Source organism: Tigriopus californicus, chromosome 1 (genome assembly GCF_007210705.1).
Source record: "Tigriopus californicus strain San Diego chromosome 1, Tcal_SD_v2.1, whole genome shotgun sequence".
Taxonomy (NCBI): domain Eukaryota; kingdom Metazoa; phylum Arthropoda; class Copepoda; order Harpacticoida; family Harpacticidae; genus Tigriopus; species Tigriopus californicus.
Window position 1 is genome coordinate 6,303,405 of NC_081440.1, and position 25,447 is coordinate 6,328,851.

Sequence of the window (25,447 nt, forward strand, 5' to 3'; positions counted from 1 at the left end):
CGAAAAAAAGCCAAAAGCAAATTTTTCGTCTTAAGAGCCTGTCCTGGTTCTTTATGAAATTAAAGGAACTCTTTAGTGTCCGTTTGTTTCCGGGCTTGTACAAAAAAGCTAACGTTGCTTGTAAAGCAACTTCAAGTGTAAGTTGAATGTTGGAGTTGTTCTTGAATTCTGATAATTTCGAAGTTTGATATCAGTGCTTGTGCATCTTTGTCTATCGTGATCCTAAAAATCACCAGACTTTAAGAGAGTTAGATGTCGCTACATTCATTTCCCAAGGATTGACCTCACAATTTGAGGTTAAGAAATTGACAGCAATCTCTGGGTCAATTCTAAGCGACCTATTGGTTTGCGCATATATCATTTGTAATTACTGACGTTGCCTAGCACTGCCTCATTTTTTGTAAAAAGCCCTAAAATGGATCCCTGTGGAACAGCCAACTTGACACCATGTATGACACTAAAAATCCCTCGACCTTGACGAATTGCTTCCTACCACAAATGAAACTTTTTAACCAATTGAGGACCTTGCCTTGGATCCCATCTCGTGGAGCCTGTAAACTAAAAGGCCATGGCAAAGTCAAGATAGACTACATCGATTAACTCATCACTCTCTAGTCCCTTAAAGACCTACTCTGTGTGCCTAATCAATTGGGTAACAGTACTAAAGTGCACTCGAAACTCGCGCTGACAAAAGGGAATGGAATGACTTCCTGGACTTTAAGAAATTCTACAAGTTTGGACTTCATGATGTTTGCAAACATCTTCGCAATGTTTGCTATGAGAGAAATCGACCGAAAGTAACTGAGGAGCGACTTATGTCCCCCATAAGATAGCTATTCTTTAAATCAAATGTGGGCGACGTAAGTCAGAACAGAAGGAATATTAAATCATCAAAAACCAAATGAATATGTTCAGTTTCAAACTTGGAATGGCCCGTCTAGAATTTCCCCATATGAGAACTTTGAATTAGGAATGAGCAATTCAGTGCAACATCAACATGAGATTATCCAGTGAGACTTTTGATTATTTGTTAAAGGTATCCTTGGATTACCCTATTCGATTGGGCAAAGTAATGAAGTTACTTCCTAGTATCAACAGAAGGATGTTACTTTTCGATCTAACAAATATCCAAACTTGATTTGTTTTACAAGTATCGATATAGTTGTGATGATTCCAAAGGACCATTCATTGCATTAATGAAAGACTGTGAACACTTCAAGTACCCTCATTTAATTCACCACCATTTGATACGTCACATGATTTGATTATTACGAGTACCTTTACTTGAATGCGTACACTGTCATTTGGAAATGGAAAACATTTGTTTGGGCAAAAAACCTGAAGTTTGCGTGCAACTAACGAAAGTTTATTGAGACCTTTGATTTAGAGATATTGAAAACGTGAATGATATGGGTACTCGGTTTGGTCTTGGGAGTGAGTAAAGAACAAGGATTGTACATTCAGGGTGGGATTGCAGTTTCTGGGATAAAATGAAAGTAAAGCACACAAGCTGGGGACAACTTTTGCAATATTTGCTTCTTCATTATCCTCCACCTTTGATCACTTGTGTGAGATCGTATTCGGCTCGAGCTTGGATCAAATAATTGATCCAATAAGCAAGATTGAAAATGGCAAACACCATTGGGAATAGAAATCTCGAGATCACGTCAATTCGTTTGGCCTTCTCCATTTGCCTTGGTTTGGCAAATGGCAAGGTCACAATCCTCGAGAGACTCCCCCAAAGAGCGGTTTCGTCTACAGTTTTTGGAACCGTTGCTCCATTACCCGTGGTCCCATTGCCCGTGGGTCCAACTGGCGCACTTCCACTCTGACTGGTTGAAGGTGAGGATGATGGATTGTTGCTGCTGCTATTGGCCACATGGTTGAGCGAGTTGGGAAAAAAGCTTCCGCCAGAACTGCCAAACGAGAAACTCCCCGCATTGGCCTGAAAATAATTAATTAATCATTCAACCAATCAATCAATCAATCAATCAAAGCGCATCTGAGAACTGGTCGAAGGCTACCACTCAAATTTCGGCGTTCCTGCGAAGCTCGTCTCGTGGCTCCTCAAACTTACCAATAGCAGATTGGTTTCTTTGTGTAAGGCACAGCTTGACGAGTGTGGACTGAATACACCTCCTCCTCCTCCTCCTCCTCCTCTGCCGCCGTATTGAGATTGGTTCCTTCGTTGGCGCTGAATTGGACCGGCGTACCGATTCCCCTGAAGTGGGTCAAACATGTACCCGTTCCCATCTTGATCATGATTGGAATCCTCGTGGCCGTAATATTCGTCATTGTCATATCCATCACATCCTCCTCCTCCTCTTCCACCACCTCCTCCGCCACCGTCGTCATCGTCCGAGTAGTGGTAACCATGGCGTCGCATCCTTTGATGATGCCGAAAGTTGCGAGAGGCTCTCAAGGCATAATTGACAAGGGCATACTCGAGTAAGGCACTAAACACGAAGGTTACACAAACACCCTAAGGGAAGCAAAGGACGGAGGAACATACGAGTAGTTTCAAGCCAAAAGAGTGGTAGCTCATATAATCCATTAAATATGAATTTGCTCTTATACTAACTGAGTCTAATGAAATACGGAATAGGATAACACAAGAGCATACGTACTTGCCACACATCTATCGCTTTGGTATAAGCCACTGGAGGAAGAGCGGAGTTGATCGAGGCGGTTTGAGTAGACATGGTCATAAGGGTGGTCACGCCTAAAGCTACTCGAGCAGGCACGGCGTGTGGATCCAACCAGAAGCTGACCCAGGACACGATGACCAGCATGCAGCCCGGCACATAGATCGTGATAAGATAATAACTGAATTGGCGTTTGAACACGAGATCCACCGACAGACAGCTGTACTCGCCTATGAAACACGGAAATTGTTTTGTAAGTTTTCAGCAATGTTGAATGTCCCCATAAGTTGTAAAATTCGTTGGGTTTGGCATCGTCAGGTTTGGTCTGACCTGGATCAGATGTCTAATCTCTTTTTGTAACAAGTGGTTAATTGCCACGTTGGGAATAACATACTAGAAGTTCCAAAGAGTACCAACCAATTTTCTCTCAGTCGTGAGCTTGACATTTGTAGATTTACTGCTCGCAAAAACTTGGCCTTTTTCCTTGTCAAAGTCTTTGCTGCCTGTCTTCTCAAAATGATTGTTAGGTCACTCATTATGCGGCCAGTCACTTGAATTGGTCATGGCGAACAAATTTTAGTCTCATGTTTCTTTCTACAGTAATGTGGCACTTTCTGTTTTTTCTTTGTGGTTTTGACATGTTGTGACGTACGCAGGAACGGATTACAGTTCCCTTTATGTTACTCACAATACCGATAAAAGTTTTTTTGGAAATGCCAAGACTTCTAATGATAATTTTTGTTGCTATTGAAACATAAGGAACAACTTTGAAAAAAAAATCATCTTGGATTCTAGCTCAGATTAGAATATTAATCCACTTAAAACCTAAAAAGAGATAACAATTTTAAGAACGTAATCAATAGATGTTGGAAGTAACCGCAGTTGCATTTCCAACTAGAATTTTATTCAAATCCATGGAGCAAACGATAAGCTATCTCGTATTCAAAAATTGCATTTTCATCAAATTTGACTACAAATTGCTCCGGTTATATCTTCAAGCAATTGCCAAGAAATATAATAAGCTTTTTCTATGCCTAAAATGTAGATGGAAATATTTCACTTTTCTGAAGAAGGTAGAAAAACCCGAATATAGTTTGCAATATAGGTTAAAACTTACTTAATGTTAATATTTCACAATTGTGATGCCATACTTGTCAATCGCAACTTTAATTAAGCTTAATCTTGAATTTTGACAAAATTCTACTAACGATGAATAAAAACATCGCTCGTACGTAGAAATTAATTATTGTAAAAAGTGACAATTTGGAAAATAAAACTGTCACAGGTATCGTTGAAACATTTTAGGAACATGATAGGATAGTGCATCTTTTAGCACTTAAGTAAATTGAAAGGCAGTTTTGCATGTTTTGTAAGTTTTAAGCGATATTTTTTGCTACTTTTTGCTTTCAAAAAAGCCTGAAACAAAATACAGAAATATTATTTCTTGCCGTGTCATTGAAAAAGACAATCATATTCCTTAGGAACAACTGGAAAGATAATTAGGCCATTTTTCGATCTTTTAAGGCGTAAAACGCAACCTTTTGAGTTATAATAAGTAAGCATGTGCTTAATAGAAGTTTATGAAATTTTAGGTCAATACATAAATAAGAGTACGTTTGATATTGATTGACTACGTTTTTGACAATGATGCATTTTAATGGGCTTTAAGTGATTTAACACACTTATCTGAGTTACTTTTAAACATGTGTATTTCACAAAAGTTGTTACTTTTGCTTCTTTGACAAAGAAAAACATATCTAGATGTCTTGGCATTTGATCAAACACTTAACCAGAAAATATAACCACCGTCTTTACTTTGTGCAAAGTGAGTAATTGATCACAAAACGATTCTTTGTACAAAATATAATGTTGTTATTCACTACAGAAACATTACCAAATATCTAAATGGCCAATATTTCGGGACAATTGCCTCATCATGGCCTTGCTACTGCATGTCTGGATATTACGATAAATATTTTTGCAACATATGTCAAAAAATATAGCACCATAGTGGAATGTAACCCATGGGGCAAATATTTGCAAAAAGTCAAACGCTCTCAAATTAGCGAAAGAAGTTGCGCTCTAAAATAGAATCTAAGAAGGTCCAGCACTTTGCAGAAGCATGATAATTACTGACTGCTGATGGTATATATCAACAACATAAAAAGTTATGATTGAACATTTATATTATGAATTGTCAAACTTTTAAACCTTCCCGCCCATTCACTTGTGCATATGGTGTGAATTATGGAAATGTTGAGATTTGGCAACATACACAAGCCAAAAAATGATTCCCTGTCAACACACACTTGTTGACAACTTAGCTCCATTTCAGGTCTTTGAGCCCAATTGTATTCAATTGCGGAGACTTTATCCATAGAGACGGGCAAACTATGAAGCGTGGCAAAAACTGCATTCAAGGCACGTTTGCGTTCAATGTTGAAAAGAGCTAAACCCAAATGGCACCTGACCTTTTCCCATTCAGAATACGTTAAGATAAAATGTCCATTCCCATTGTCAGTCATTCCAATGTTTCGGCATTCGCCAAATTCTGGGAAGATTCCTTCAAAAGCTTCGAGATTCCTTCATCTGGTGATAGAAAACCGAAAAAAGTCTCTTTGGACGTCGAAAAAAGGAACGAGTAACTACACTACTGTAGTAACAGCATTGGATTTTTTTAGATCAATATACGTACATATCCTCATTTTGAGACGTTGAGACAATTCCCTTTTTGATGAAAACGAGTGGCTCATTGTAACTTCGTTACTTGTGATTTCGTTACTATTTTCCAGCATACACTAAATGAAATGCTAAATTCACAATCCGTGATTAACTCCCTAGTCTCTCACATACGTTAACAGAACTCCAAGAAATCGTTTCTAGTGATTTTGTATGAAAACGTTCAACCTTTTGGTCTGGGATGACACGAGGTACACACGAGTGAACTCCATCCTTTGCTCACTTGCTACCATGATTTTTCTTTCCACGACTTCATTCCCGAGGAGGTGGGTTTCTCACTTGAAGAGCCATGCACTTCTTTTCTATGTAGTACATACAGGGATTACTTCTAGTCACTTCTCTTGCCTACAGTGATTTTACATCAATTCTTTCCCGATTATTGTAAAGAACAAAATGATTCGTCTTTGAAAAGTCTTTAGAAATACTTCTTGTATGTACAGTTTAACAAAAAACTGAATGACATTTACCATGCTGAGTCTTGAACAAAAACGAGTAGCGAAATAATTTCAATATGTTTCTCCTGCTAGAAAACAAACACTCGTTCATTGCAAAATTGATATCGAAAATAGATTAGTTTTTAATTGCAAGCAGGCAAAACTATTAAAAGACAAGACACTTTTCAGGGTCGCTTTGCTGAAGATTTGAATTAAGATAGGGGATGTACTCGTCAAATTGCACCAGGTTCATTGCATAGGATAGAACTGTCAATTATGTTAATGGATGTTTTAAGTTGCGACAAAAGACCAGCCGCTATTCAACAGATTGATATTGTACGAATTAGATTCAACATCAGCAAGTCCTTGGTGTTCGTCTTCATCTTAAGAAGGCCGTTGATAAAGGTCGCATTGTGGACAATGTCAGCGAATGAGACAAAGAGTAAATCGAGGCTAAGCGCTTCAAAAGCCAATGTTGTTATGATCTATACTTTAGTAAAACTTCAACCTTTTGAGGCATAGCATGACTTGTTCCAAAATTTGTTCTAGTTCAAAACGTTCCAAAAACTACTATAGGTTGGACGTAACATGATGTTCCTCTTCCTAGAGACCAAAATTATCCAAAGCCATCGAAAGCAGAGCACACCTAAACGCTCAAAAAATATTTCTCTTATCAAATCAAAATAAATCATCAAAGCTTGATTTTTGCCGCTTAATTTATCAAGGTTGCGTGTTTAAAATATCACCTATTCCGAGAATAACAACTGAAGTATCTCTTCTGGCCTTCAATATGAACTGTATGATTGGACTTTCTCTTCTCCGAATTTTCCCCGAGTAAATTTTACATACAAAATGAGTTGTTTCGTGCACACAAAGGCTTCAATACGGATGTGCCAAACCTGACGTGTGCTCTTCCGATCTAATGACCCCACCCACCTGTGTTGGTTTTGACATTACAATAGCTGCTGGAGTATTTCTCAATACTGAATCGGGGAAGACTTAGGCCTTTGGCAATCTGAACTGGGTCGGTTTCTTTCCAAAGATACGTGATGTCATCAGTTGTATATCCGTCTAAAAAGAGTGACATTCATACTCGATTGAATACATACTGAACTCTGCAAGTGAGCTAACATGTCAATTATGTCACTTACAACTAGCTATTTTCATGGAACACGTTTGACGATCCATGGGATAGAGTTTCAAATTCATGGGACATGCCAGGGTCATTGAAATCCTGCAAGAGAAGGATGAATCGGATTAGGGTAAATTTTAAGCTATGGTGAATTTGTAATGATATGTATGGTCAGCTAGATCGATCCACAGCAGCTTTCGCAACAAAGGAACGGGTTGATTTAGCTAGAAGTAATCTATCCACCCTAGTCTAACAATTGAGTCATCACTAACTATATCCATGCTATATCCTACGAATCAAGAAAAAATTGAAGCCGGCCTAACGGCGCATGTTTCTTAAATGTGGACTTGAGTTCCAACCCAAATAATATGCTCTTTGATACTTCCAAGTGCTGACCTGATACTGAAGAGTACGTCTCCATTGGGAAACACTCTGACGTATACATTATTGACCAGGATGGCATGGAAATGGCCGGTCTTTTCATTGCGGAAAAAGGTGTCCGGCATCCAAACCTTTTTGGGATCGGTCAGGGTCAAGTACCGGAATCGCCCTGAAATGGGGAAAACAAATCAAGAATACGAATGAGGTCGAATCTCAATTCGTACAAAAGAACCCCAATATCATAGCCAACTTTAATTGGAAGGCAAAAAACAAGTTTGTTTTTGGTTCGTTACCTCCCAGATCGTCAAATTTGAGCCTTTCGTCGTTCCATTGCTCCCTAAATGTGATTTGAACGGAAAATTCCTGGAAAACAAGAGAGACCGAGAGTTTGCGGTTACACCATTTTCTTTCGTAAAGTTTCTCTATCTGACTTACCATTTTGTAATCATCAATGTCATTGATGGACCTCAGGTAAATATTGACCATAACCAGAGTGGAAGATTTCCCATCTAGAAAAAGAGTGGAACAAGGTCAAGAGCTTCTTCGTCTTCTTCGTCTTCTTCGGCGCTTGTCAAAGGCCATTCCTGTAGATCTAATTATGCTGTCATGAATATAACGATCGAAATCTCAATTGAATCCTTCCTGTTCTTCACGAAAAGCCATTGCCAATCCGAACTTGAGGGGGGTCCCGTTAATGGTCTTCATTGAAGGCTGTCATGACAAGCGGTAATAATAATAATGGGATGTGCACCCACCACCTATTACGGTGATTAGTTACCAAAAAATGGGATTTGAGCCAATAATTGGGACTGCTCTGTTTTCATTCGACATTTCGAAGTTGCCATTGACTGTTGGCAATCATGGTCGAAAGGACGGCCCACCCTTGGGGAGAAAGCACATTTCACATACTACGTACATTAATACCAAATACCTAGCAATAGATGATGTGTAGCAGTGTGTAAACTAGATAACGAAGGTAACTGAAATCCTCCTCGTCAAAGCATGTATTTATTGCTGACAAGCTGATATAGGGTAACAAATCAAGAAGATTGATACTATGATGAAGCATTATGCTACAATATATCTGCAAGCGTAACCCAATAACGTTGGCCATTTGTCATGTTGCCTTTTCCACTCGAGGGGATCTCTCTTGTATTGAGTCTCCTTTCTCTTTCTCTGCCCTCCCTCCCCCGTTAGACTATTGGCTCAAATGATTTCGAGCCCCAAATCACACATTTGAAAGCTCCTTTTACCGTGCATACTCATAGATCAATTGAGGTTCGACAGAGGCGTTTCATTGGGATCGATTTCGTATCCACGTTTGTACGTACTGAAAGGTCCATAATTACCCGTGCTATTCACCCCTCCAGGTCGGATCCGCCGATCGTAAATGCCCACGCCAAGAACAGAGTCCAAGATCTGCTTCTCCTTTTGTCTGAAATTGACGGACCTTCGATTTCTCTCCTTGGCGAGTAATTTGGGAAAGACGTCCTTTAAACGACGATCGGGCGCGTATCTGGATGTGAAGTTGGCCATGGTTATCGATGATGAATGATGACCCAACTCTGCGAATCTGAAACAAGTCTAGTTGGTACACTACTTCAAGGGCCCTCTCGTACATACATAAGTGAGGCAGCTGAGTTAAGAGGATTATTACCCATTCTGATGGAGAAGAAGTAGAATTAAGAGAACTTTCCGATACAAGAGCAATGGCACCATGCTCCAAGACGGAAGGAAAGATTCAATCATCTGATCTTTCTGGGAGAGCCGTAAGCAGGAATTGGTCACAAGGATGGAATGATTACGCGTTTGCGAAACATTGTGAAGCACGCCTTACTGCTGGAAAAAAATGCATAGATACAACTACAATGTATAGCCTGCCATCATGCTAACAGTGTTGGCTGTTTGCAGCATGGTACTGATAGTAATGACACGGCTTGTTATGATATCAAATAAGCTGACTGGGATTTAATAAAAAACAAAATTGGTATTGTGAAAAAGAATCAGGAAACCAGCCCTCAAGAGAAGAGGCTCTTATTTACCTGTTCAAGGCCCGAGTTCCTGATGCAATTTGTATGTGCGATTTTTGTTGGATCATATTTGATTTAGAGGAACACCGAGCAAGCAAAAGAGATCTGATTTTCAGATTTTCACTGACAATCATTTTTTGCATTTAATAAAAGACAAGTCAATTTGAGGAGTGGCATAGCTTTTTGTGAGGCCCTTCAGACGACTGTAGGCTGCCACTTCAGCTTGTTGTGTTATTGGTGCAGACATGTTCGGATTTCGTATTTATTTTTAGTTCCTTTTCGATTCATTCTTAACACCGTACTTTAAGGCTCCAAATAAGGCTTCAAATGAGCCTGGACAACTAATGCATTCAATCACAGTAAAAAGGCCGATTTATTGTTCGTCGTCTGAAGATCCATCATATCTTGAAGTGTTTTTCGATGCATGTCAAACGTCACTATTTCCAAAGTTATATTCGTCGATGATACGCCCAAAAAGGATTCCCAGACTAGATTACCTGGGACTCTTTTGACACTCGACACTCTTTAGAATCAGCATAAAGCCAAAAGCAAACCGCTTGTACAATATGTGTTGTTCGAGAATCTAAATTATCAAAGGCGAGATATTTTCATCCAGCTAATTGGCCCAGTGGGGATCCTGGTACAATTTCGCATGTTTTTGAACGGTTACTTCCTGTCTCTTTGTCGAAAAAAGAGAACGGCCTTTTTGTAGTCAAAGGACGGAAGAAGGTTCAAAGGCAGAATGCAGTAGGAGGAAAAGGGACTAACTACAAATAAGAGGTCGAGTAGGGAGGAGGGAAGTCTTTTGGATTCAAAGAAGAAGATTGGCCGACTCGTTAATAAACTAAGATTTGTCAATGTGTCGTACAACTGTCTTTATTCTATCTTTTGCCACGACCAATTGTGGGTCTCGCAGTGCGTATTAGCAAGGCAAAAAGACATTTGAACAAACCCTGCCTTGCTTCATTAAGGAATAACCAATAGAACAGGTGGGAACTTTCTCATGCCATTCAGATAGCATTTCACATCGTCAAGCTCTTTCTTGTCCTCAGACCCTTGTCCAATTTTTCATGAATGAACTGAGTTCCAGTATCCAAAAGAGATTCCTTCCTCTCTCCCCCCCCTCCCTCCCATGTCCTTGAAACCCTTTGTTCCTTAAAAGGACGCTTTTTATGGATTGACCACTGACCACTCGACGGTAGGAAATCTTGCCCCGTGGTCTTTCATACAAACAACCCTGGTCTTTCATACAAACAAGGCTCAATCAGCCTCTCAAACACTGATGTTGACTCGAACCTATACTAACAGCCTCATGAACCTAACAGAAGAACATGAGGCGGTGTTTGAGGCTCATGACCCCGCCCAGTGAGCCAGCCACCGAGAACTAACAGACAGAAAAGGCACCGCCTGATTTGCCATTTACGCGACAAGTTTGGCCGTTTCAATAAATCAGAGATCCCAACCAAAAGGTGCTTGGGACTTGTTCAGAAGTTGTTCCCCTCGCTCCATATTGCTTGATTATTGAAGATTTGACCAAGAGTAATGGTGGCGACTACAGCCTACAGGGAAAGTAGCAAACTTGCAGCTTGGCTTTTTGGTAATGTCCACTCATCTCTCTCTTTTGATGGGACTGAGGGGGGAATCAGGATGAGGAACAAGTTTAGCGATAAAAGTCATTCACGGTTGGATGAAATATGTCCAACCCAAATGCTGATCAAGGCTGCTGAACCATAAATCTATCCACTTGTACCTACCTCATGTGCTGTACGTAGTTGCTTAGTTGGAGTTCGAACAATCTAGTGTCATTGGAACGAGTCAATTATAGCGAATCTTACACGAAGTTCAAGGCTCAAACCGATTGGCAATTTCGAAGATGTGAGGCCATTGCTCTCAAACGTGCATTATGTGTGTTTTGGTGATCTCACCCTTTTTGAAAATTGAAAAAACGGGAGTTTGCACGTTGAAAGGCAGAAAACTAGGAACCAAAAGCAAATAACTTATTGTCCCGATTTGCTGTTGTCTCCTTTTTTGCACGAGACCCCGAATCAGTTATCCACACGTTTTTTTGCCCTTGCTTAGACAGCAACACCACTCCGTCAAAAAACAATTGGCCATATGCGTCGAGAATCACTCGTTTCTCGCTCGCAGATTTTCCAAAGGGAATAATTTGAGAGCGAAGGGCACAAATTAGAGTCGAAAGTTTCTCCATTTTCGTGGATCTTATGAAAGTACGGGAATCGCTCAAAAGAATGCAGATACGACGAATGTACCTAGGTACAGTAGGTAGGTGCGCTCGTATGAAGGTCGAGTTTTCGTTATTCATGTTCCTAGCGAGACTTTTTCGTGGTAGAAAACTAGAGTGGGACTTCATGAATTGGTCTGGTGGCCCACTGGCCAAAAAAACAGCTTTGGGCTCGTCCGTCATCATTTGTCATATAAATTGACCAGAATTAAATGCGAAGAACAGGAAGCAAGATCGCGACTCTTGTAACTTTTTTCGCTGTTCAATTTGTTTCCCCTTTTCAGGTGCAGAGAGACGAGTTCCTCGAGGGCTTTCAAGTTCCAATTGCATTGGGCCATTTTTGACCTTTCCGAGAATAATGTGCGAATCGAGTATTTCTTTGAATACGGTCAACCGAATCATTTTCCCCGTAAAAGAGCTCGATCCTTTTGGGGAGAAATCGATAAGCATATTGAGCAAAAAAATTCACGCGCATGAGACTCACTCCGTCAAAAGTGTATATAGTCATTATATGTTTTACAAAATGACTTCTATCTGGTTTCGCAATCTTCTAGATCAGGTTTGTTTACTGATTTGTCACTTTTCTTACAATAGCTAATTGATTCACTTCTTCAGTTCACTCGGGTTTCTGATTTCGAAATGTTGATTTCTCTTGACTCGAATGGCCTCTGAGTCTTGTGCAAAGTATAGAAGTTAGAAAAAAGAAGCAGATTTGCTTGAAAAAAAAATGCCTTTTTTTGGCTCCCCTTATGTGGACTGACCTGGATTCTAAAGCTGATAACCGTTTAACCTTGTGTAGTACGGTTTGCATTCAACCCAGCAAATATGTGGGTAGTATACTGTATGGTTTGAATGTGCACAAACGAGGAACATTAAAACCATTCGTCAAGCAAACTGTAGCAATGAAAACCCGACTTTATAACTTATCATCAACTAAGTCCTTTCAAGGCGAAGTCAGACCTGAATTTGTTTCCAAAGATTACTTTTACAGCCAAAAATAAGGAAGAAGTCTCCCATTCCCCTTTTGACAAAGCGCGGTGGTTCGCTCAATTTTTGCCAGGGCAAAAACAGTAAAAATATCGTAAAGTTTTATTGGTCGTTGTGCGTTGGTCTTGGTTCGAGAGTGGGTGAGCACACTTCAATTGACAATCTCTAACCTCTTGTAAATCACTTGCTCAATCAAAAACTCTCTTCATGGCATGTTTCTGTGATCGTAAAATTTGGGGTGCGGAAGAGAGAGAGCCTTTCCCGAAGTTTATGCGGACGCTACTGTCAAATACAAGTGGGTCAGTTTTCGAGGTCGAGAAAAAATGTCGTCCTTCATTTATTTGACGACATGGCTCGCATGTCTACATGTGTTAAGATTCTCTTACCGGTTTGCCGGCCGAAAAAAAAACCACCGATATCTAGCGGCAACTGGGCCATAAGGCCTATCTTGTCTTGGTTGACGGCTTTCAATTGGTAACTACAGTAGTGGGCCAATTTACTGACAAGCCTTCCGATTAAACACACTCCTCATAAGATCTTCTAATTCTCAGGTATCAGTGGCTTTGAGTTCACTTTTTGCTTGGCTTGAGCTTGAAGTCCAAGAAGAGCCGTCAGTGTTCCGTGTTCCTTTCGCGGTTCGCACATTGCTGATGAGGAGAACGAGGAATAATGCACTAGCGCTACTAACTAGAACAACACCACCACCACCATCACCACCACCACCACCACAAGGACTACTTCAATACTCCTCCACTAATACTAAATGCTGCTCAGTCTTTGGACAGTACGAGGGAACAAGACATTCTCTGAAGAGCCGCGAGTGGAACGCGGACGGACCTGTTCCCGCTCATGAGTTTTATCACCGAATATGGGTTCCAACTTGCTAGACTTCTCGCGAAGCCAGACTTGAGTTGAAACTGAGCTGGCCGTCTCCAAATGGTTGAGGAGGCTTGCAGTCAGCTCGTTCGTCGTGGTGACGGACCTTGTCCAAGTGAAAGTGACTGGAACGGGATGGTTGGCTAATTGAGATTAGATCCTATTAGCGGCCTAAGACCTGAGGCGAGTTGCCAAAATCGCAATCACGCGTACGAGTCAAGGCAGTTCAACATTGGAGGGCGGTCTGAATGAACGAGCACTTCCCCTAACCACGGGTCGCCGCCATATACGCATTGATGACGACTTTCTAAATAAATACGCGGATGATTTCTTCACAGCATGGAACAAATATCGCTTCGGTAACTCTTTATCTTTCTCCACAACGGACGGCTTTTTAGCGATGGTGGGATTTTGTTTGTATTTGTGTTATTTTGTTTATTGAGTTTCGGGTACCACTGAATCCTTGTATGTATACGCACACGCATATTCGTAGGAATATGACCCATGTTTGTCTCTCCTCGCCCATCAAGATAAGCATTCAATTAACTGAACGGCTCTCGGGAGAGAAAGAGCAAAACGCAATTACATATCCGAACAGTGTACAGTACACTACTTACTTGGAGCTCCCCAAGAAGAGGGCTGCCATTTGGGCACCTTCTACGGCCTTGGTTAGGTTTGGTAGCCAAAAGTGCTTGACATTCCTGAGAACCTGAGGAAACAATGTAACGACCTTTTTTAATCTCCTCGGGTGGGACTGGTACTTGTTGTTCTCTTCAAATAGATCATTCTCATGTGGAATAGTATTGTAGGTATGGAGGGTGAATGTTCGACCAATATGGTAATGAGACCATGGCACGTCATCCCCTTTTCTTATAGAAACCCCCTCTGACTCTATTCTAAACGTTAATCCCCAACTTTCAAGTTCATCTACTACAATTCGTTTACTTTTCCCTCATTGGTTCGCGAAAACTCATTTGTCAGGACCCCCAGATAACTTTTGGTCTTGAGGGGGAGATTGGAAGTAGCGGCGGCCTTCAATTTATCCGATGTTTGATAAACGATCAACGAACGATGTTTGTTCCAAATTTCATGCTTGAATAAACGCCTCGTACAACAACAGTTCATGTTGGGAACTTTGACTGGTTAACCGGCTTGTTTGTTACCTCGTAGTCCCGTATGGTTGGCAGGGTAGTTTATTATTAGTTGAATCACATCTGCTTCATCGCTTCAAGATTGATGGTTAAGAAATATCAATTTTGCAAGTCTGGGAGGGATCTTGTTTTCTCTCTCATGTCATGTCACGAATATAAAGACCCCCCACTTCAAGGGTTGGAAAGCAATATGTCCAATAGCGAAGTTCCAGCTGCTTAAGTTCCCACACGATGTCTCCTGGGTAATTAAGTCCGATTTCCTGGAGGAGAAACCGGAAAGGCCCCCTTCCAGGGATGACAAGGTCTTTGAAAGCCTTGGATAGTCATTTGAGTCACTTGCTTGTCACGAAGACAAAAACCTTTCAAATTCAATTTGTTCTGTCGTCATTGTTCCTTTAAATGTCTCCTACGGCGAAGACTCCTCTCCAACTTTAGTCACCTTGAATAACTATCTTCTCCCAAAGAGAAGAGCTTACATCTCGGCTTTCATCAAACCTTGTAAGGCAGAGGACAATTGGGCTTTTCGTTTTTCCTCATTGTTCCTGTAATATTCAAAAGAATGAGGTTTATTGACAATAAAGTATTGTCTATCTTTAGTCTCTCTTTGACAGTACTGTTACCGTAGGTGGGTGATGACGTCATGTTGCTTTTTCAGCTCTCCTTTAAGATCCAAAATCTCATCATCTCTCTTTTGAACTTCTTGGCCCCTCTTGGCAACAACTATCGCGATTTCCTTTTCTGCAGCTTCCATCTTTGTTAGCAATACCGGGATTTGTTTCGATTTTTCTTCCGCGTCTTCCAGTCTGGCCTGAAACTCCTTGCTAATGGTGTCTCTCAAGGCTTCCTTGGATTTTTGAAACCCTCCGATAACCTTAAAATGGATGAAATGTGTACTAAAGCACCAATACTCCATAACTCACCTGGGCCTTCCTCACCTTTTCCAATTGAGCTATTTCCGCAGTCTTGTCTAGGATTTGTCCCTCAAGATTTGAAACTTGCTCTTGCTTAGATTCCAATTTTTGATGCAGCACTTTCAGCTCCAATTGGACTTCGGAGATTTCCTTTCTCATCAAGGCTGTTTTGGATTCGCTATGGAGAATGTAGTCACCCTATGATTGCATACTGTAGAAGTTCATTTCAATTTGGAATAAAACTTAAAGATCAGCTCTACTTTTCTGTCCTGATATTCTCGCTCCATGGCTTCGATTTGACTTTTGTGTTGGCTCATTCCCGCTGCGATTTGAACTTTCAGATCTTCAATTTGGGTTTTCATTTTTTGGATAGCGTTTTCTTGCCGAGCTTTGAGTTGTTCCCACCTTTCTCGTTCTTGAGCATTCGCCTCGATCAATCGGATCTTGTCTCGCTCATAGACATCATTCAGTTTTCCAATATTGTCCTGGTGAGCATTTTTGAGGCTGTCCATTTGAAGTTCCCAATGGTCTTTATCCCGGCTCTTGGCTTGCAACTCATGTTCCAGCTCCCTTAGGGCTTGATCTTTCGCCCCTTGCAATGCTACACATTCATTCTTCAGTTCTGCCTCACGAGATCTCATGGATGCCACTTTGGCGTCCAAATCTTCAATCTGTCGCATGTATGATTCCTCTTTCGCGATCCATTCCTGGGAAACGGTTGTACAGAAAACGTTGAAAGTGCTTGTGGGAACGAAGTTGATTGCGGCTGCTTACCTGGCGTATATCTTTCTCAAACGAGTTACAATTGTCATGGATCTTTCTCAGGTGATTTTCTCGACTCTGATCCCTCCGAAGAAGATCCTTCACCTGATCTTCGGCCAAGTTGAGTGCTTGTTGAGTGAACTTGAGCTTTTCTTGCAAGGTGCCTTCATTCAAAATCTTTTGGTCGAGAGCAGACTTCAATTTTCCAATCTCAAAATGGAGCGAATCGTTTCTATCCTTAAAATCGTGTTCCATGTCACGCAATTCGTGTGTTTTGACTTCTTCGTGGTGCTTCAATTGAGATTGAAAATTGGATAATTTCTCTTCCAGAGTTAGGGTCTGGTGTTTTTGTGCTTGCAAAATGATTTCCGTCTCTGAGTTTTGGTGTAACATGTGACCTAGGCGAGAGGTAAATTCAGATCAAATCATGGGGAAACAATCGACATTGAGCTAATTTGTAACATACATATGGCCGAAAGTATTTCGCTGGGGATTTGATTTCCTTCCAATTGAATAGACAAAAGCTTCCGATTCGTCTTCAAAGCATCAAGAAAAGCTTGACCTCCAAGCGATCCAATGTTGTTCCATCGTAGATCCAAGTTCTTTAGAGTTGAAACGCCCATCTGGAGAGAGTTGGCCAGTTGTTGAGCATGTTTATGAGTCAGACAATTATTACTCAAGTTCAATGCGACTAAGGAGTCATTTTCGCGAAGCCCTGAACAAAAGGCTCCAAAGTAATCGGCTTCTAATCCGAGGTCGTTCCAAGACAAGCAGAGTCTAGAGATTATTGAAAGAGAAGGGTGCACGGTATCAGAAAATGCCCAGTGCCATTTTAATTAGTTCTCCCACAAGTTACCTTTGGATAACGGTGGTTTGCTTCAGAACGAGTCCAAGTAACGCGATATTGTCCCCGCTCAGATTATTGCCCTTAAGATTTACGACTTGAATGGATTGATTGCATGCCAGTCCTTTCAAAAGGATCGATAGATTCTTTTGATCCAAATACGAATCGGTTAAGTCGAACTCGAAAAGATCAGAATCGGTTCCAATTCGCTTGGCCAATTCGGAACATTCATTGGAATTGAGGTTGCGCGAACTTAAGTGGAAAACCACGACTCCGTCTCGATTGATCCTAAAAGTCGGACAAAACAAAAAGAAATGTATGGATTGACAAGGCTTTGTATGACAAGTCTTCTTTTGACATTTGAAATATATTCAAAGGCAGACCTAATCTGGAATGCTTCAGTTCATAGAAACTCTCCAACCCATCGATCTTACCTCATTTCATCGAGGACTGGCATCAAAGGCGCTTGGGAAGGAAAAGTAGTCATGGTACCATTTTTATTGAGGGTTTCCTCCATGGTCTGGGAAGCTCAACAATTCTTTACCAAAATATGTCATTCTCGTGACATTGAAGTCGTCTGGAACGACAAGGCTTTGTGCCGATGGTTCGTCAGAACATAATGTATGTTTGAATGGAACATTTTCTGTTGACTAGTCGGAACAAGGAACACTCACTCTCTTGTTCGCTCTGTTCGCCAGACCATACCTGTTATAAATGCTTTGAAAAGAATCTGCGATGGCTCTCTCTATCCAGGTATGAAGAGTCGTCACTGTTCGTCGTTGTGTTCGATTTCGAAGTGATTAGACATGAGTGAAATGGCCAAGGAAACGTTCAAACAAGTTTCCGAGTCCATGTTCCCGGGCATCACGCACAGCCTGCATAGTAAACCCCCGGAGATTCGCCTAGGCCACGAGATCGTTACTAACCTCTCGCTTCAGATGTGCTTGTTCTTCAATGTGTGCTATTTCCCGTTCTGGTTGATCATTTCTATTCTGATCACATCTCTCAAATACGAACATCTCAACTATCTCTACAAATTCATCCTGGTCACGGTGTTAGCCGCCACCATTGCCATCGAAATTGTCAGACTCTACTTGGGCTACTTGGGCAATCTCATGGAAAGGGTATTTGTTTATGCTCAGCTTGTGCCTTGGATTCTAATGTAACCACTTTTTCTTTTTTTCCCTTGCACTTTCCCTGGCTACTACCTAGGTCCCAGAATTGGCTGGCTTTTGGCTCCTCTCGGTGTTGCTCCAATTTCCACTCCAAGCCTTCCTCTTCTTCAATGAAGATCTAGTCATTTTGCCACTCGAAAGGGCTGCTAATTTTGTAATGGTGGGATTAGTCCTGGCCGAGCTCATTACCGGGTTCATTGCTCTTCGAAAGATCACCAAACATCAAGCCAAGAAGTTCCATCTCCTCCAATTGAGACAAGAGGCTATTTTTGAATTCGAATAGTCATAAATAAAAAAGGAATTGACCATCAAAAATAACCACTCAGTGTATATATTTCCTCCAACTGGTATTGTTCAAGATGAAACTCGTGGAAAAGAAGGGCTTTCTCCTTCGCTGCGATGGACTGGTGCGTCACGATGAAAGCGAAGTGGATCATCATGGAACAGCTGATGCCAAAGTCAGTCCGGGTAGATCATTTGGACTGTACTTATTGACAGTCATTTTTGTCAGCAGATGATAACAAGTTCAAGAAAATAAGACTTGTCCACTTCAATCAGTGTTATCTTATCTCAAGCAACATCGACGTTAAANACATCAAGCCAAGAAGTTCCATCTCCTCCAATTGAGACAAGAGGCTATTTTTGAATTCGAATAGTCATAAATAAAAAAGGAATTGACCATCAAAAAAAAACCACTCAGTGTAAATATTTCCTCCAACTGGTATTGTTCACGATGAAACTCGTGGAAAAGAAGGGCTTTCTCCTTCGCTGCGATGGACTGGTGCGTCACGATGAAAGCGAAGTGGATCATCATCGAACAGCTGATGCCAAAGTCAGTCCGGGTAGATCATTTGGACTGTACTTATTGACAGTCATATTTGTCAGCAGATGATAACAAGTTCAAGAAAATAAGACTTGTCCACTTCAATCAGTGTTATCTTATCTCAAGCAACATCGTCGTTAAAACACATTGCCCTTGCGGAGGTTCTGGTATTTTGCCCTTAGCTTTCAAAGTCTTGGCCAAATGTCGGTGGAGGACCAATTTAAGGCCGCAGTGGCGGTTATTCAGGGTCTACCCAAAAATGGTAAAAGAAAATTGAACTGTTTTGATTGGATATACAGGTTTGATAAATCGCTTTCCCAATCAGGGCCCTTTCAACCTTCGAATGAAATGATGCTCAAATTCTACTCCTACTACAAACAAGCCACCGAAGGTCCTTGCCACATTTCCAAACCCGGATTCTGGGATGTCGTAAAGCGGGCCAAATTTGATGGTTGGAATAAATTAGGAAATATGGCCAAAGAAGAAGCCATGAAGCTCTATGTCGAGGAGTTGAAAAAGGTAGGCTCTCCAATGATCCAGAAATACCTTGGATGCTTGATCACCGGGCTCGATTGTATTTTATACTAGTCAGAAACCGTGATCTCCCAAAAGGCAATCGATTTCGTTTTTGTTACAGATTGTCGAGGTCATGTCATTTGATTGTGATGTGGCGACTTTTACGGAGGTTCTCGGACCATTTTACGAATACATGAGCCAAGATGAAGTCGACGATGAAGAAACCAATAGAAACAAAGACAAGGCATTAACCAAGGGCATCCAATCCCCCTCGCTAAAATATCAAAATGAACCACTAAATCATGGACCAGATCAGAGCTACGACCATATGATAAATCAAGCACTGGGAAAATTTGACGAGGGTCCGGACAATGGTAATTATTAGCCTTGTTTTATTTAATGTAAAAACCCAAGGCACAGTTCAAACTCTTTCAAAATGCAGGTTCATTTCTACGATTACTCTTTCGGGGATATTTGTTTTCTTCACATTTGAATCGAACTGTATATTAGGGTCGGATGAGGATTCATTGGCGATAGGAATGGGAGAACTAGCGGACGATCTCGAATTACTTCAAGAAACCATTCGATCACAACGCACAGATCCTAAAGGCGAAATTCATCTATCGGACGTCTCAAATTTGCCGACGCAAATTGCCATTCATCGGAACAATTGTGATGATGCAAATGCCAGCGATAACACTGACGAAGAAGATGTCTTCCATGAGGCAATCAGCGATCCAAAGCATATGAGTCAAATGGTTACGAACAAATCCATTCCAGAGGTAGCTATAGTCATTCGTTTGAGATGAAGTCTTCACCCATTTGAAATAACCCATCTCATTTTCGATTATAGCCCTACATCATGTGTGAAGTGACCAATTCATTGAACCACTCAGTAGAAATGCTACGGAAAGATTTGGAAAACGTTCAGCTCCGGTTAATTCATCTAGACGAAATGGTTCAGATTGAGCAGAAAAGTCGCTCCTCGAGTGAGTGTTGTTGGCCTTGCCAAGATTTGTCAAAACCTACTCTGATGTTTGTTGTCACATGGCCATTTGTGGCTCATGGTCTGATATCTTTAGCCCATTCATGGAGAAAATAAATGGTTTGAATGAGAAAAAAAAAACATACATCGGAAGAATAACTTTCGGAAGGAATAAACATGTAATAGCGTGTATTAGACATTGAAAAAATGCTAGCCGGAATGATCACTGGTCTTTACCAACAATCCCTTGGCATAAACAGATATGGTGGGTGTTGGCGGGGGAACAAGGTGAAATATCACAGGTAGTTAAGAAACGGATTGAATTTCTTAAGTTAAACAATTGGTCGATACTAATCTGAAGGCGAATCGCTGGACGAGATTGAAGATGAGGAAGAGGAAGCCATAGAAGTGTCCGACGAGATAAGGTCATCCACGGGCTCTTCTATAGTGCTCATAAACTCTGCGTCATTCCACGCGAATTTATAGTTCTTCTCGGACTTGCGCTGACTATCAATGTCGTCATAGCCCGCATGGTTACCAATCTGGAACATGGCAAGAACTATTAGAAAAATGGTGGTTGTTTTTGGTGAAGAATCCATCAAAAAAAATTACCATGAGGTTGTAAAGCATATTTTGAAACTGTTGTTGACTCTCTGGATCTTCCGGGACATTATTCTGGCTAGAATCGGACTCGTCGGAAAAGTCATCAAGTATATGTGCCGAAGTCACGAGTTTGACCTCAATTTGTCGACCTCCAGAGTCGAATCCAGCTTTGACCAACTTGTCTTTGATGGCAGATTCCAGACGTTTTGCGACTTTCTCACTACTGGGCGATCCCTTCAATCCAGATACTTGCTTTGGATTGATATCCGTCACTTTGATTTGAATGTTTTTCACGGGCTCTGGTTCCTCATCTCCAAGGTCCACTCGTTCTTCTTCACCTTCTTGAGGAACAAGTGCATCGTCTTCCGGTTCTTCCCCGAATTGACGACTCAAATCCTTTTTAACTGATCGCTTGTTGTCGCGCTTAAGGCTTTCTTGCATGAATGTTTCCATCTCAAGGTCATCCAGATCCTCAACTTTCAAGCTATCAATCTCGTCTTCTTTTTCATCAACCTCCTCGTCTAGAGAGGTGATTTCTTCAGTCATGTCATTGATTTTGTTCGAGGTCTGGTCTAATTTACTCATCAGGTCCTTGACCGTTGACAAATACTCTTCAATCACGGGATTGGGCTCTGAATTCAACTTCAGACCAATCTCTTGCTCAGTTTCTTCGACTATATCCTTGAATGAAGCTTCGATCTCCTTTTTGAATTCCTCACTGTTGGTAAAGGCGCGAATTTTATTTTGCTCTTCGGGATCCAAGGTTGAGATGACCTTATCCAACTCCTGGTGCATCTCTTCTGGAGTAGTGAAATCACTGCGGATTTTCCTCTCCATATCCAGATACTCCTGGTCTTGGTCGTGCTCATCTTGTGATTGAGTAAGAAATTTCATTTTAGCCGGGGAGTCACTGGCATCTTCTGGGTTCAGGTCTTTGAAAATTCGTTTGGATTTTTTCTCTGCCAAGACAGATTTCATCAAAGCCAAATAGTTTTCTTTATTCACTAGGACTCTTTTGGAACTCGTATCAAACAGATCATCGGCAAAGATCCGCTTGAAGGTGAATCCATTTTGGCCCAAGGTCTCAAATGACGAGCCGGATGAAGGAGAGGTCAACATGCTTTTCAGCTCAGAGGCCAACTTGTCGGCCATTCTCATTTGTACCATTTCCTCCATGATCGCGAAGCCCTCCTCACTATCGACATCGAAACCGGACAGATCTTCGTCTTTCAGCACTTCCAACATCTTCTTTTTCTGTTTGGCCGCATTGGCCAAGGCTTTCTTCTTCTGCAGTTTCTGTTGAGCTAATAATGGAAAAATATCTTTATCAGTTGTTCCCATATTAGCCTGTTGGACATACCTTCTTCGAATTTCAAGTACTTTTCGTATTCACGCTCGGTTAAAACGGGCGAGCATACAATGGGTTGCGGCTCGATCACGGGCGGAGGTTTCAATTGGGGAAACGAGCAGATCTTGCTGGTGGCGACAGTCAGCACGTATTCACACGACACGGGCTCATCCACTTGCACAATCGCATCCACGATAGCATCCGAATTGCAGATGAACTAATCAGAATAAATGATAGGGCGCTGGTTTAATAATCATGCTCGATGGATGATGATGATGATGACGACCCCTTACCCGAACTTCAGTTTGTCGCAATGACCCTGTCAAATCGCAAGCCGAGCCATTCAAATAGAACTGACTGTGATGCTTCAGCCCAGCCACCCCTTCGCCTTCTTTCCATTCATAATCGTGATCGTATTGCCCCAATGACATGATTTTGCCCGATGGCCGATTGTCTGCAATCAAGATCGTCTCATGGATCCCAAACTCACCCACCCACCAAACCTGGCGAACCGGAGCATGCTTACCTTCCATGTGGAACTGTCGGACACTCTTGCCGTAACAGAACTCATAGGTCCACCAGTCTTTTGTCCGCAACAAACACGGAGCTTTGGCCAAGGGGGTCAAGAGCTGATGGATATCCTGGGGCGGGATCTCGACCACGGGTCCATTGGGCCCACTCTCTAAGCCTGTGTTCTGATGGGTGGTGGGGGTTTCCATCATCGGCACCCGACAATGGTATCGTTGGCCGAATTTATTGATAATGGGCACGATATCTTCTTGAGCCTGAAAGACATGGTATCTTTCCATCAAGACAAGTGAGGGTGTATGAACGTATGTACGGTCGAGCCTAGTGCCCCGTGCCCCTCCTGTCCAGCCCTGACTGCGGTTCAAATGTCCAGGGAACTCATCGTTTAATCAGTCAAGTCCGACCGACCGACCGACAGACAGACAGACAGACAGACGGCTTAGCCCACATGTCAACGTTCTTCCAAATCGGGAATGGATCAAGACAGGGTTCACATACTTGACTCTCCGGAACGTTGGAGCCACTGGATTGTTCGGATATGGGCGTGCCTTGGATATCGATGTGGTAGTGAATGTTTTCCAACTCGTATCGATTCAGCCAACCCAAACTGGGCCAGTCGCCGGCTGTGGGGGCCTCGTGAGCGCCGCTAACGGCTGCGGTTATTAGAACGCCCCACAAGCCAGTCCACAAGCTCCCGACGGTGGCCATCCTGGTCCTGATTATCTGGCCAAGTACCACGCCTCTGGAAACAGGCTGACCGGTGCGGAATACGTGAGTGCCCTGCTTTAGTCTCCCTTCTCAGTAGGTGGAGGGAGGGACCAGCCCAGATTTGAAGGATCTGGAGGTAGACACCGTAGGCACAAACGACACAAACGACCCAAACACAGATAAGAGACGCAAGACCAAAGGACGAAGGAACGAAGGAACGATCGATCGATCGATCAAAACAGTTGCGGCAGAAAAAAAAGCTGACTTTTTTTGGAGAGACCATAGAGTAAAACCAGGGTTGCCAAAATATGATCACACATATAAAAAATAGATGTTTTTTTTAATGTCAAGATAATGCATGTTTGAGGATCAAGAGTGCTATAGCATTCTTTAGAGCCATCATCATTATCATTGTATCACAAAGCAACACAAAAGCAAGCTAGTTGAAAGAACAATTTGGATATTGGGACATTGAAGCGGGAAAGGTAGATGACGTTATCTTCAAATTTTGAGAGCTCACTCGTACCTTTGAGGGGTGAAATTTATTGTTTAAGAATTAAACGAGAGTTTCAGTTCTTTTAATTGATACAGCCATGGTTCATGCAGCATGGCATTAAATAAACTGTCACAGTTTTACTCTTTAACATGCGTAGACACTACTTTTTATCAGAAAAAAGCTTTTTTTGGGTCATATTTTTTGTTCATTAGAATTTTCTGTTGCTACAGTAATCTTTTCGAAACGCTTTTGGTCTAATATTGAGACCTGTATGTTGTTTTTTTGTTCCTCTTCTGTTCAGAGAAGTACCCCTTGTGACCTCCAAAAATTTGACCTGACATCATCGTGCTGCTGCTTATCATAACATTCGAGGCAGCTATCTGACTGATGACTAAGGTTATCAAAACTGTGCATAAAAAGGGACTTCAAAATGCAAATTACGATGAAAAAACAAGCGGATGCAAATAAGGATGCAAATAAACTTCAAAGATGCTCTGTATCGTTTTGGCATACCAAGACATTTTAAGCAATTTGTTAAGCTTAACACATATTTTCTAACATTATGCTCTGATTCCAATGGATCATTATCTGAACAATGATCTAAGACTTAACTTCCATAACAATCACAGGTGTTATCAATATACAACAGCTTTGACTTGCCCCCCCCCCTAGGTTATTCAAGTCTCTTCCAGAGAGCACCAGTTTTATACCAAAGGAAACCTACTTGCTGTTGTTATTAGAAATCGACTTCAACCAATGCCATTCTTGGAAAGTCCTCAGTGGGTTGCTGTTAATAGGGTTTTGTTTGAAAAAATATCCTCATTCAACATTTTCCAATGTGTAACAGTACTGCCAGATGTGATGAACCAAACATAAGATTTTAAAAGTGAACAAACAAAGTGAACTAAACAAATTTTTCTGCAATTCATTATGCAATTTCAGCCATTTCAGCAAAAAATACAAATATTTGTGAAAAATCATGGTTTTGGTTAATTTTAAGGCAACATGTGAAATCCTGATTTTTCTCCATTTCTTTTGAAGAAAAGCACGCATCAGTATGAAATAGATTGCAAACATATTACCAACCACCTGCTTCCGATCTGGTGGATAGTTAATTTCGGAAAAATTGAT

At 41.5% G+C, this 25,447-nt stretch overlaps 5 protein-coding genes across 5 annotated transcripts; 2 read left to right on the top strand and 3 right to left on the bottom strand.

Annotated features, from left to right (window-relative positions):
* Positions 1 to 1,344: 1,344 nt before the first annotated feature.
* On the bottom strand, positions 1,345 to 13,386 carry LOC131880323 (glutamate-gated chloride channel-like). The gene is made up of 11 exons (XM_059226930.1): positions 12,977 to 13,386; positions 8,989 to 9,170; positions 8,681 to 8,904; positions 7,767 to 7,840; positions 7,625 to 7,694; positions 7,347 to 7,500; positions 6,970 to 7,052; positions 6,755 to 6,889; positions 2,628 to 2,875; positions 2,078 to 2,482; positions 1,345 to 1,945 (listed from the first exon to the last, which is right to left on the bottom strand). Exons 2-11 carry the CDS (start codon positions 9,078 to 9,080, stop codon positions 1,544 to 1,546), a joined length of 1,887 nt encoding a protein of 628 aa, XP_059082913.1. The 5' UTR covers positions 9,081 to 9,170; positions 12,977 to 13,386; the 3' UTR covers positions 1,345 to 1,543.
* Positions 13,387 to 14,453: 1,067 nt separating this feature from the next.
* Positions 14,454 to 17,783, bottom strand: LOC131880314 (leucine-rich repeat-containing protein 45-like). The gene is made up of 8 exons (XM_059226918.1): positions 17,569 to 17,783; positions 17,147 to 17,422; positions 16,757 to 17,067; positions 16,303 to 16,688; positions 15,789 to 16,235; positions 15,553 to 15,726; positions 15,238 to 15,488; positions 14,454 to 15,159 (listed from the first exon to the last, which is right to left on the bottom strand). Exons 1-8 carry the CDS (start codon positions 17,649 to 17,651, stop codon positions 15,090 to 15,092), a joined length of 1,998 nt encoding a protein of 665 aa, XP_059082901.1. The 5' UTR covers positions 17,652 to 17,783; the 3' UTR covers positions 14,454 to 15,089.
* A 50-nt stretch (positions 17,784 to 17,833) lies between these two features.
* LOC131880343 (transmembrane protein 17-like) lies at positions 17,834 to 18,884 on the top strand. The gene is made up of 2 exons (XM_059226952.1): positions 17,834 to 18,258; positions 18,347 to 18,884. Exons 1-2 carry the CDS (start codon positions 17,941 to 17,943, stop codon positions 18,590 to 18,592), a joined length of 564 nt encoding a protein of 187 aa, XP_059082935.1. The 5' UTR covers positions 17,834 to 17,940; the 3' UTR covers positions 18,593 to 18,884.
* A 255-nt stretch (positions 18,885 to 19,139) lies between these two features.
* On the top strand, positions 19,140 to 20,776 carry LOC131880251 (acyl-CoA-binding domain-containing protein 5-like). The gene is made up of 5 exons (XM_059226839.1): positions 19,140 to 19,394; positions 19,458 to 19,651; positions 19,770 to 20,022; positions 20,159 to 20,430; positions 20,502 to 20,776. The coding sequence occupies exons 1-5, from the start codon at positions 19,334 to 19,336 to the stop codon at positions 20,748 to 20,750; spliced, it is 1,029 nt and encodes a 342-aa protein (XP_059082822.1). The 5' UTR covers positions 19,140 to 19,333; the 3' UTR covers positions 20,751 to 20,776.
* Positions 20,777 to 20,805: 29 nt separating this feature from the next.
* On the bottom strand, positions 20,806 to 24,342 carry LOC131880246 (protein OS-9-like). Its single transcript, XM_059226826.1, has 6 exons — positions 23,611 to 24,342; positions 23,111 to 23,369; positions 22,878 to 23,038; positions 22,597 to 22,801; positions 21,246 to 22,540; positions 20,806 to 21,175 (listed from the first exon to the last, which is right to left on the bottom strand). Exons 1-6 carry the CDS (start codon positions 23,818 to 23,820, stop codon positions 20,984 to 20,986), a joined length of 2,322 nt encoding a protein of 773 aa, XP_059082809.1. The 5' UTR covers positions 23,821 to 24,342; the 3' UTR covers positions 20,806 to 20,983.
* Positions 24,343 to 25,447: the final 1,105 nt, after the last annotated feature.